A 13,138-nucleotide genomic window follows, 5' to 3' on the forward strand; every position below is an offset into this window, starting at 1 on the left:
TTATCCACCTCAATCCCTCTATCGGACACGACATGGCCAAGTACAATTCCTTGTCGGACCATGAAATGGAATTTTTTCCAATTTAATACGATATTTACCTTAACGCATCTCTCAAGTACCATTTCTAGGTTCGAAAGACATCCTTTAAAGCTTTGCCCGCAAACAGAGAAGTCATCCATAAATGCTTCCATCATGTCGTCTATAAAATCAGTAAAGACTGACATCATGCATCTCTGAAATGTTGCAGGGGCATCACACAGTCCAAACGACATTCGTTGATAGGAAAATGTACCATAAGGACATGTGAAAGTAGTCTTTTCTTGGTCATCAGGATGGATAGGAATTTGAAAGAATCCTGAGTATCCGTCTAAATAGAAGAAGTGAGAATGTTTAGCCAGTCGTTCAAGCATTTAATCAGTGAAGGGTAATGGAAAGTGATCTTTACGAGTGACTTTATCTAGTTTTCTATAGTCTATGCACATTCTCCATTCGGTGTGAGTTCGTTTTGCAACAGATTCTCCCTTCTCATTACTAACAACTGTAACACCTCCCTTCTTTGTAACGACATGTGTCGGGCTGACCCAATTACTGTCGGATATCGGGTATATGATTCCTGCTTCTAATAGCTTTTGTACGTCTTTTTTGACTACATCACTCAAGATGGGATTTACTCTTCTCTGATGCTCTCTAGAGGTTTTACAGTCCTCCTCTAGCATAATGAGATGCATACATATATAGGGGCTTATTCCTTTTAAGTAGGAGATGTTATAGCCTAGAGTTGTTAGATACTTTCTTAAGACATGGAGTAATTTTTCAGTTTCTATTTGTCCTAAGCCAGCATTGACTATAACCGGTCTTTCAAGCTTGGTATCTAGGAATTCATACCTTAGATCTTTGGGTAATGTTTTAAGTTCTATTGAAAGTTTCTCGGGGCATGGTATTAGATTTGGTGTTAGTGCTAGACATTCTCTCAGACTGTCATCTACATATGGCTCACTCTAATCATCGTCTTCAAATATAAGAGATGTTGGAATCTTCAGTACTTCTGTATACTTAAATGGTTCCTTCTTCATTTCTTTCACACATTTGTCGATGACGTCTAAGAAACAACATGATTCGTCTATAGTTGGCGCTTGTACGAATTTAACTAAGACAAATTCAACTTTTTCTTCTCTGACTTAGAATGTTAGCCTTCCTTTCTTCACATCTATGATGGCTCCGACTGTTGCTAAAAAGGGTCTTCCTAAGATAATAGGGATGTGGGAATCCTCTTTTATATCCATTATCATAAAGTCGGTAGGAATATAGAATTTTCCTATACGAACGGGAACGTTCTCTAGCATACCTACGAGAAATTTAATGGAACGGTCAGCTAGTTTTAGAGACATCTTTGTTGTTCTTAATTCTCCTAGATTGAGTTTTTCGCATGTGGATAAGGGCATTAAACTAACACTGGTTCCTAAATCACATAGAGATTTTTCTATGATAAACTTCCCGATTACACATGGTATAGAAAAGCTACAACGGTCTTTCAGTTTAGGAGGCATGTTGTTTTGAATGATAGCGCTACACTTTGCAGTAAGCATAACGTTTTCATTGTCCTCAAGTTTTTTCTTGTTGGATATAATCTCTTTACGGAATTTAGCATATGAGGGCATTTGCGTAATGGGTTATGTGAATGGTATGGTTATGTTAAGTTTCTTCAGAAGTTCTACGAATTTCTTGAATTGTCCTTCATTTTTAGACTTAACAAGTCTTTGGGGATAAGGTACAAGTGGTTTGTATGGTGGAGGTGGCACATAAGGTGGTTCTTTATCTTTTGCCTTTCCTCTTTCGTCTTTCTTTCCATCATTGGTTGGTTCGTTTACTTTTTTGGATCCCTTACTAGAATTTTGATACATGGCCGGATTGTAGGTTCTAGGTCAGTTGGTTCATCTAGTTCTGTTCCACTTCGAATGGTGATAGCGTTAGTGTGGCCTTTTGGGTTTGGTTGAGGTTGAGTAGGAAATGCTCCAGCTGGGGCTGCTACTTGTTGTTGGGCTACTTAGGAGATATGGGTTTCTAACATTTTGTTATGGGTAGCCATATCACCAAACTTATTTGACAATTGTTTCATCAGCTCACTCGTATGAGCATTTTAATTTGCAAATTCTTTATTTTGTTGAGCTTGGGCATTTATAAAGGTGTCCATCATGATCTCCAAATTTGATTTTCTAGGTGATTGTGGAGCAACAGGGGCTCCTTTATGATAGCCAGGTGGAGTAACAGGTGTTGGGTTTGGTGGAAACAAAGCATTGTTACTTTTATTGGAAAAGTTCAGATGGTTCCTCCAACCAGGATTGTAAGTGTTTGAATATGGGTTTCCTTGAGCATAGTTCATTTGGCCGGTAGGAACACTAGCCAAAAACTGACAATCAACATTAGTGTGCCCAGGGGTTTCACATAATTCACAATTTGGTGTTATGGCAGCTACATTAGCTGTTGGTGTTATGGCCAAGCTTTCAATCTTCTGAGTAAGTGCATCCACTTTAGCATTGACGCGATCTATGCCATTAACTTCATACATTCCACTTTTTTGAGTTGATTTTTCTATAACAGCATGTTCTCCTCCCCACTAGAAATGATTTTGAGCCATTTTCTCTATGAGTTCATAAGCTTCATCATAAGGTTTGTCCATTAGAGCTTCGTCAGCGACAATGCTTAAATTCATCTTAGTGTTATACAACAGACCATTATAGAAAGTATGGATAATCAACCATTTTTCAATTCCATGGTATGGACAAAGTCGCATCATGTCCTTGTATCTTTCCTAAGCATCAAAAAGATATTGATTGTCTTTTTGCTTAAATCCGTTGATTTGAGCTCTTAGCATAGCTGTTTTGCTTGGTGGAAAATATCGGGCTAAGAAGACTTTCTTCCACTCGTCCCATGTGGTTACTGAGTTTGAAGGTAGATATTGGAGCCAAGCTATAGCTCTATCTCTTAAGGAAAAAGGGAAAAGACGTAGTCTAATCGCTTCTTGACTGATGCCATTTGCTTTCACAGTGTCTGCGTACTACACAAACACTGACAAATGTAAGTTAGGGTCGTCTGTAGGACTACCTGAAAATTGGTTTTTTTGAACGACTGATAATAGAGAAGGTTTCAACTCAAAGTCGTTCCGGTTAATGGCATGGGCAACAATTTTGTTATATGATTTTGCTTGCGATGGAACAACATAATACTTCAACGGACGGTTTTGTGGTCTTTTGGCCATAATTGGTACCGGTTCTAAAATTGGGATACTAGGATCTAGAAGATCATATTTAATACGAAAATTGTTGATTTAGAGTTTTAGATTGAGATAAGCTCGATATCATCAATTGGTTGCTCTAACTCCTTGCTCTGAGAGCGAGTATCTAGCATACAATCGACAAAGAAAAAGAAATAAAATTTATTGCCTTAGTCTATACTGCACAACAAAGGAATCACAATATTGACTAAATTAGTCCCCGACAATGGTACCAAAAACTTGATCGCGGAGGATGTGTTTGTCGGATGATAACTGCAAGTGCACAACCTATCGTATAGTTTTAAAAGATTATCGAACCCACAGAGACTAATGGTCAAGCTAATGTTATCTATTGTTGCAGTGAAAATATAAGGCTAAAGGTTATAAGGTTATGAACGGGAATGAAAATACTAATTTCTAACAGTTTAAAAGTTATGATAACAAATGAGTCCAAAATATGGATTTCGTGTTCCTAGGGGCTTCAGTAGAATTCGGGGACTAAATATGATTCCATTGTGTTGTGTAGAAAATATTGACTTAAAGGCCCCGTCTCACACTCTCGCGCTATCAACAAAGACCACACCTTCTAACTACAGGATTTTGCTCTCGCTCACCCGTTATAATTAGAAAGTGTATTTTGAAGGTAAATGAAATCCTAAATGATGCCTAAAGTGCTCTAGCTATTTTTAGGATTGTTGCCTAGTTTCTACTATCTGGTTCCTTCCTCACACTCTTGCGCTATCGGACTGAACCTTGATTTGTCTCACACTCTTGTGCCAAAATAGTAAAACATACATTTGGAAACTAAAGCCATAACGTAGTTAAATCATACATTCGCGCCTATCATTTCTACCGAGTCTCGTCGATAACGACAATCCTCATATGCCTGACTGAGAATAATTTAGCAAGGCATGATATTATTTGAATACAACATAATCAAAACATTCAAAACTAAGAACAACATGACATGCAAGTAATAAAAACAGTAAAACATAAAAATATCAAAAGCGGTAAAAAGAACCTAAAATTGCGTAAAATAAAACTTGAATTAACTTGAACTTGAAAATAACGACAAGCTTATTCTTGATTCAAAATACAAATGGTACGGAAAAAAAGGTGTGACAATCCCTCGATGTGAGTTATTGCCACTTTTACAAGTAATTTTCTGCCTAAAACTAAAACGAAATTTTGACATAGCTTCCGCACGGGTTCAGTTGGATGTCCAACACTCCAAAAATGGCGCTATATATAGAGTTAATATGCCTGGTAACTTCCTTGGACGTGCTACACTAGTGGAGGGAGAAGTGGTTGAAAATTGCTAAGAAACTTCCCCACTAGCACATTTTTGTTTCTGCGTGAAGATGGTGAATGCCATTAGGGCAATGGCGAACACCATTGTCTTGCTCATTAAATAATGTGGCGACCAGTGGAGATGGAAAACTCCATCTAGCAGGTGGCGAACGCCATTTGCTCAGATTTCCTAAAATGAACTCTTTTGCTCCATTTTGGCTAATTTTTCACTTCTTTTCTACGAGGCTCCCAAAACTCCAATGAAATCGGATAGCAACTGCAAAACAAATAAAATGAAAGTAAAAGGTGATAAAATGCATAAAAACATAGACGTATAACATGTGAAATGAGCCTAAAAACATGATACAATTTCTCGTTATCATGAGTCTCTTAGGCGAGAGTTAATGTTTAGTCTCTTGGATGTGACTTTACGTTAAGTCTCTTGAGCGAGAGTTTTTGTTGAGTCTCTTGGAGGAAACTTTATGTAGAATCTCTCATACAAGACTTTATGTTGAGTTTCTTAGGAGATACTTTATGTTGAGTCTCTTGGGAAAGCCTTTATATCGAGTCTCTTGGGCGAGACATTTACGTTAAGTCTCTTAGGCGAGAATTTATGTCGAGTCTCTTGGGAGAGACTTTATGTTGAGTCTCTTAGGTGATAATTTATGTCGAGTCTCTCTTACAAGCGTTTATGTTAGGTCTCTTAGACGAGAATTTATGTTGATTCTCTTGGGAGCAACGTTATGTCAAGTCTCTTGGGAGACAATTTATATTGAGTCTCTTGGGCTATACTTTATGTCGAGTCTCTTAGGTGAGAATTCATGTTGAGTGTCTTGATGAGACTTTATGTCGAGTCTCTTGGGCGAGACTTTATGTTGAGTCTCTTAGGTGATACTTTATGTTGAGTCTTTTGGGCAAGAATTTATGTCGAGACCCTTAAGCGAGATTTTAATTAGTTCTGAGGAGTCTAAGTTCCTTAGACGTTGTATCACATATCTCGGTTCTCGAGACCCTTAGGCGAGACTTTAACCTTTCAGGAGGGACTTCCATTGAGCCCTCTATCAAGACTTTACACTAAATCTTCTCGATGGGCGATAAGGATCTTCTTGTGGAAGTCCAACATACTCATATTTTTCCTTGAGAGGCTGCAAGGATCATCTGGTGGAAGTTCATCTATTTATATTGCCTTAAGTGGTGGGAAGGATCTTCTTGTATAAGTCCAGATATGTACATTTCCTTGAGAGGAGATAATGATATTCTCTTAGAAGTCTAGCTGTGTATATTTCCTTAAGAGGCGACAATGATACTCCATAAGAAGTCCTGCTATGTATGTTTCCTTAAGAGGTAGCAATGATCTTCGTGTAGAAGTCCAACTGAGTATATTTCCTTATGAGGTGGCAAGGATATTATTGTAGTAGTCCAAATATGTATATTTATTCAAGAGGAGGAAATGATATTTCGGTGGATGTCCAACTATGTATGTTGCCTTAAGACGCGACGCATATATTCTTATAGAAGTCCAAATGTGTATGTTGCCCTAAAAGGCGGCAAGGATCTTCCGATGGACAGAGCGTCTCCTAACGGGATAAAAGTGGTTTCCCTACAATCATATTATGTATATATGTGCTTGTAGATATCAAGCTAGTGATCCCTATATTAGTGATCTTATTGGTGTCTTAATGATGAAACTTTTATGCTTGTTGAAGTCAATGGTAATATACTTCCAATTCTTTGATGATGGCGATTAACTTGAAGACATCTCAAGCCTCATCAAGTAAGAGATTTAAGGTTCCAATGAAGTGTTTTTATAATCAGTGTATCTGGCAAAGGAATTTAAAAGCCTCATAGTTATGAAAGAGAGGAAGTGTGAAAGCTCGCTTTGTCATGTCTTTCTGAGTGACCAAGGCCTTTGAAAATTAGGAAAGTAATTCCTAAGATACTAATGCAATTCTCTCTCTCTCTCTCTCTCTCTCTCCCCATACACACACATACATACACATACACACACACACACATACACATACAAATACACACACACACACACACACACACGCACACGCGCAGACATACACACACACACACAAAGACTCACATACACACACACACACATACAATCTTTGGGGAGTCTTTCTTTATTTTCTAAAATCAATTGAAAATCGTCTTGAGGCTTAGATAATTGATAAGGAAATTGTCTAATCAGTTATGAGCTATTTTACAATTAAATAATCTATTAGTACAAATTCTAATTGATTATTTTTCCAAATAATTAATTAGACCTAATCATCTAATCAATTAGTTTTTCTTAAAATGATCAGAATAAATTGGGATAAAACTCTAAATGATTGGCAACAACTAAATATCAAAATCTTCCATTTGTGGCTTGAATAATCAATTAGGCCATTAATTCAGTCCATCGATTGTTTCCTTTTTATCCAAATTGTTTCCTATATAAAGGAGGTTTTCCCTCATTTCATTTCAAACCCGAATTCAAAGTTTTATTAATTCTATAGAATTTATATTTGATCATCATATAAACTAGAGCTTCTTTTTCTACATTTTTATTGTTTTCGTTTGATGTGGTTCTCGCTGCTCTTGTATGCGTAGAACTTGTTTTGTTGATATCTTAGTTGATCTCGTTGACGAAATCGAGGGTTTCTTACTTGAGAGACAACAAAGTATTAGATTATAAGTTATGGCCGATCCAATTGATATTAAGCCCCTTAAGGATTATGTTATCCCACCTAAGAGGAACAACATTATAGCATTGTGAACCCGTCAATTACGGTTAATAATTTTGAACTAAAACCTTCCTTGATCGGTATGGTGCAACAAAACCAATTTTTTGGTTTACCTTTGGAAAATTCTAACCTTCATCTTTCTATTTTTATTGATAATTGTGGTACCTTTAAGGAAAATGGTGTTTATCAAAACGCTATCCACCTTCATCTATTTCCTTTTTCTCTAAGAGATCGTGCACGAGCTTGGTTCCAATCCTTGCCCGCCAAATCTATTACTTCATGGACCCATTTGAAAGTGACCTTTCTACTGTGATACTTTCTGCCATGTAAAATGGCTCAAGTTAGGAATGAGATCAACAACTTTAGGCAAGAGGAAGAAAAGTCCTTATTTGATTCCTGAGAGCATTATAAATATTTTCTAAGACTTTTCCCTTTCCATAGGTTTGATTAGTGGATGATTATCCATACTTTATACAATGGTCTTTTTTACTCTAAAAGGATGACCCTTGATACGACTTTTGGCACAACCCTAACGATTACTCCTCAAGACGTAGCCTAAAATTTGATATAAGAGATGGCCAAAAACTACCCCTCATAGGAAAGTGTGCGACAAAGTGCTAAAAGTCTACTCCTAAGACTGGTGGTGTGTATGAGGTTAATTTGTTTGATCACATGAACACTAAGATGGACGATATTTACCAAAAGATAGAGAGCCTAAGCATTGCACCTTCAAAATGTACTATACCAGCCCCTATTGCTTCGGGTTTCCCTGCCACAATCCATTGTGAGATATGCGGAGTTAATGGGCATACCAATAAAGATTGTCAAATGATCCTCATAGGGAGATCCACCCAAGAGTATGCCAACTTTGTGAATAATAACTAAAGGAACAACCTTTACTCTTACACCTACAATTTGGGGTGGCATGATCAACCTAACTTCTTTTATAAGAACAAAAAACCCCACCAAGTCATGGACCTTCAGGTTTCCAAAATTCTACACAACCCGATCCTAAGAAGTCTAATCTTGAACTCAGGATGGAAATTTTCGTTTTGACACAAACCTGTCAAAATGAAGAGTTTAGAAATTAAAGCCTCCTCACCAATGAGGCACTTAGGAAATTGAACACCAAGGTTGATGATGTTGTCACTCATACCAAGATGTTGGAGACTCAAATCTCCCAAGTGGCACAATAACGAGCCGCTTGTTATGTTCCTCCCGGGTCATTTCAGGGGCAGTCCGAACAAAATCCGAAGAGACATTTGAATGTCGTGACATCCCGTAGTGGTAAAGGAGTGAATAGTTCTAGTTATAGAGATATAGAGGCCGAGGTTAACATGCCAACGCCTATTTTTCTTTTCCCACAAAGGATTGTGTAAGCCAAGGTGGAGGCCCAATCAAAAAGTTTGTTAAACTTCTGAAGAAGATCCACCTTAATGTGCCATTCACCAAGGCACTAACCCAAATTCACTCATATGTAAAGTTATTAAAAGAGATCCTTTCCAAAAAAAGGAAGATAGAGGACCATGAAATTGTGGCCATGACTCTTGATAGTTGTGTCAAGATTCAAAACATGGTAATCCCTAAGCTCAAAGATCAGAGAATTTTTTCTATCCTTTATCATATAGAAACCTTAGACTTTGATAGATCTTATGTGAATTAGGAGCTAGTGTTAGCCTAATGCCTTTGTCGGTATGAAAGAAGTTAGATATGGGAGACATGAAACCTACCAATGTGTCTTTGCAACTTGGCGATAGATCGATCAAGTATCCTATAGGAGTGCTAGAAGATGTACCAGTGAGAGTGGGAGAGTATTATGTGCCGGTGGACTTTGTGATAACCGACATCAATGAATATTGTGAAATCCCTCTCATTTTAGGAAGGTATTTCTTAGCTACGGCGGGGGCATCATAAATTTCAAGAGAGGGGAGTTGACCTTTGAAGAGGAGATGATAATATTGAATTTATTTTAGAAAAACTATTGAAGAATCCTTCTTTAAAGGACTCTTGTTGTTTAGTTGATGTGTTGAGCGGTTATGTTCAAGAGAACCCACCAGAATCTCCTCCTCCGACTAAGTTAGAGGAGAATTTACGTGATGGTACTAAGGTTGAGAAAGTTGATACCTAAAGTAAGGGTTATGAATAAGCTTTGGGGGATATTATATCCCCACTAACCAAGGCCATGGTGTGTTTTTCAAGGAAGATGGTAAGTCTAACCACAACAAGGCTCGTCTAAGGCCAAATAAGAATGAGTCTAAGGAGAAGAAGAAAGTGAAATAGAAAGTCCATGAAAAACCAAACAAAAAGTATGAGCCTCCCCATAGGAGGAAAAGAAAAGAAGAAGGTTGTATGGCGTGGATGTATATAGTGAATTGGGCCCCTTCAATGGCCAAGAGACGTGTAAAGGATTCCAATTTGAAGGAGGCACCCTCTTGAGTTAAGGGTGTATAAGGTCAAGCTAAACGACCTTAAACAAAGCGCTTTGTGGGAGGCAACCCACGCATTTTCAAACTAATTTGTTTGTTTATTTTTCAGCAAATAAAAAGCTCACAAGAAAAAGCTGCATAAGTGCCAAATTGTTGGAAAAAGCTGAGAAACACTAATTATGGAATCATGCCTAGAAGACACCCCTAAGAGCCCAAGAAATCAATATTTTCCATAGAGAAGAAATGGCCTACTACGGGAACTCGTAGCCCTTGCTACGGGTGGTGGCAGGCCCACCCATCAAAAGCCTAATCCAACCAACATTTGCATAGGGAACCAGCATCATGCTATGGGCGACCGTAACATGTTCTACGAGCCGTAGCAGGGCATGTAGATGGAGATTAAAAAAATTCAAAACTTTTCCAATTTTAAACTCCTTGGGACCCAACACACCTCTAATTCCACCAATCATCACCTGTTAATTCCCTTTAAATACCCCAAATCATATTTTTAGCCCATCATTACGCCACTCATTCTCTTTCCATATATCTCATCATCTTCATTATTCTCCTAACCTTCTCTCCCAACCTTCATAAAAACCCCATCAATTTCCACCACTAATCTTCAAACTTTATCCTTATATTACCCCTAACCATCACAACACCTTCATAAAACCTTCTCCATTCACCATCCTAAGCCTACTTCTGGGTATAAATTCTCAAGAATCTTTCATTTTCAATTTTCTCAAAAAGCCTCATTCATCAATGGCACCAAAAAGAGACAACAAAGGAAAGAAAGTTGTAGAGTCCTTAAGACCTTACAAGAGGGGAAGCACCCATTTGAAAAATCCTCCAAACACCATCTTCGAGGATAACTCACAAGCCTAAAGGTACTCAACGCTCGTCAAGCGGAGGATCACTCCATCGAGGTATGTTTGTGAGACCACCCTTACTACTCATGGTTTGAAAGTTAAAGTTGATAGAATGTTTCATTTGATCGATCTACTAAAACTCATTCAAAGAGAGTAACTGATCGGTCACCATTTTACTTGATTTTCATCATGTTCTCGGCCAAAATTCATCAATGTGGTAACCCTTTATTTTGAGTTTTAGTGTTTGAGTTTTAAGTATTTCATATTTGAGTAGTTTTATGCTTATTTTGCTTTTGGTGTTAATTTAAGTTTTTAGATGCGTTTGATGTCGTTTCCATGGTATTGTGCATATTTCAGAAGTAGTTGAAGAGTCGGAAGTGCCAAGGCAACAATGGAAGAGTTAAAGAAAAAAATAAAAAAATATAATAAAAAATCCTGGAGCCAAACACGGCCCGTGTCTCCTGACACGGCCCGTGCTGCAAGCTCAGCTTCTTCCCATACAAAAACCAGAGAGCCAACACGGTCGGCCGTGTTGCTTGGCACGGCCCGTGTTGGCTGGCGCGCTGAATTTTTCCGATTTCCTATTTTCACTCATGAAGTGATCCCGAAGGGCATTTTTGACTTTTTGGCTTGGCTGTAATGTGTACTGTACTATTTAGACCTAAGGAGAGAAGAGAAGAGGGGAGAATACTACAAAGAAAAGAAGAGCAATCAAGGTTTTTGGAGAACGGAGATCATCAAGCGCGGAAGCAATTGAAGATCGAAGCTATCCAATCTCTTGTAATGTCTTACATTTGTACTTTCTTTGAATATTATGATGAGCTAACCCCCCCCCCCCCCCCCCCCCCCCCCCCCCCCCCGATGCTAGGGGGTGTCCCTGAATTGCTTTTGTAATGAACCTTTTTCCTACAATTTTATGAATGTTTATGCTTTTATGAAATCAATTTGTTATAACACGAGTGTAATGCTTGCCGTATTGGAAAATTAGGGATTGATTTGGAGGTAAAGGAGGTCGGACAAATCCCTTTATAACTATGTGTATAATAACATCGCTAATTTCTCTTAGGAATGAGGATCTAATAGTGATGATGGGAAATTCTTGATATTCATACATGGGATTAATATTCTTTTGAATGGCTAAGGAATTGGGATTTAAAATTGAATGTTAATGGTTTCTAGCTAAGGAATTAGGGGAAACTACTCTTGAGAATCATATTGAATCATTCTAACATAGATGTCATAAAATAAGGATTAAGTTTATTTCAGAGCAATTCATACACCCCGGACCTAGCATGCTTAACTTTACTGCGTTCAAAACTCTCTATTTTTCCTTTATATTTTACAGAGCAAATTCACTCTTCACTTACCAACCAAAGGTTCTTTTGTTCAATTGAATCATTACCAACACTGATAGTTCCTACTCAGTCCTCGAGATCGATACTCAGGATAATTCCTTTTCATTACTACATCGGTAAAAATAGTACACTTGCTATTTTCCCGATCAAGTTTTTGGCGCCGTTGCCGGGGACTGCCAAACTATCTGTTAATAATTATTCAATTGGAATTTTGTTTCTCTGCAACTAAAATTTTACTTTATTTTATTTTATTTTTTTATTTTCCTTTTCTTATCCTACCAATCGTCTAATATTTTTATGCGAGGTAAGGCCTCAGCTGAATTTCTTTTTGACGCAGAACCAGAACGATCGTTGCGAGCACAAATCAGAAAAGCCAGACACGACAGACTAGAAGTGACAGAAGAACCGCTGATAGTTTCTGATTTTGAGAAAGAGGGAACCGTTTCAATTCATTCGGAACACTCTGATTCTGAAAATTCAGATACCGAGTCTGAAACTATGGCAGCTGCCCCACCTCCTGTGGAGAGACTATTAGGTGATTATGGGGGAGCTAATGCCCCGCTTGGAAGGATGACAATAGTGAATCAACCAGTCAATGTTGCCCACTTTCAACTTCACCCCTCAACGATACGGCAACTTGAAAGGAGACCTTTCTCAGGAAAAATTAACGAAGATGCCAACAAGCATTTGCAGAGGTTTCTTACGATGACTACGTCGTTAAAGATTGAGGGGCATTCTGAGGAAGCTAAGAAGCTGGTCATGTTTCTGTTTACATTGTCAGAAGATGCTGAAGAGTGGTTCTACTCTTTACCTGCTGGAAGCATCACAACTTGGCAACAGATGGAGACAACGTTTCTCAACGAGTACTTTCCGGCTTCTGTATACATCCGAAAGAGGTACGACATAGTGAATTTTAAACAGAAAGAAGGAGAGTCACTTGGAGATGCGTATAAGAGGTTCAAACGATTGTTGGTTGCATGTCCTACTCATAATATGGATGCAACGGAGCAAATGCAGAATTTTGTAAATGGTCTTCGGCTAAAGACTAAGCAACTCATTGACACAGCAGCTGGTGGCTCAACCAATTTTACAACAGCCACTGGTATTAAAAAGATTATCGAAGCCATTGCAGCCAATGAGCACCTGGAGTTGTATGACCTGAGTGTTAGTCAACCCGAAGGGATAATTG

At 38.2% G+C, this 13,138-nt stretch overlaps 1 protein-coding gene across 1 annotated transcript; it reads right to left on the minus strand.

Moving 5' to 3' along the window:
• Positions 1 to 1,178: 1,178 nt before the first annotated feature.
• Positions 1,179 to 1,658, minus strand: LOC127131717 (uncharacterized). Its single transcript, XM_051060635.1, has one exon. It carries the CDS (start codon positions 1,656 to 1,658, stop codon positions 1,179 to 1,181), a length of 480 nt encoding a protein of 159 aa, XP_050916592.1.
• Between the last annotated feature and the right edge of the window lie 11,480 nt (positions 1,659 to 13,138).

The sequence above is a fragment of the Lathyrus oleraceus genome, chromosome 3 (genome assembly GCF_024323335.1).
Source record: "Lathyrus oleraceus cultivar Zhongwan6 chromosome 3, CAAS_Psat_ZW6_1.0, whole genome shotgun sequence".
In the NCBI taxonomy this organism is placed as follows: domain Eukaryota; kingdom Viridiplantae; phylum Streptophyta; class Magnoliopsida; order Fabales; family Fabaceae; genus Lathyrus; species Lathyrus oleraceus.

Excerpts from the sequence above, each read along its gene's own strand:
- LOC127131717 (XM_051060635.1), bottom strand. The coding sequence starts at position 1,658 with ATGCCCTCATATGCTAAATTCCGTAAAGAGATTATATCCAACAAGAAA.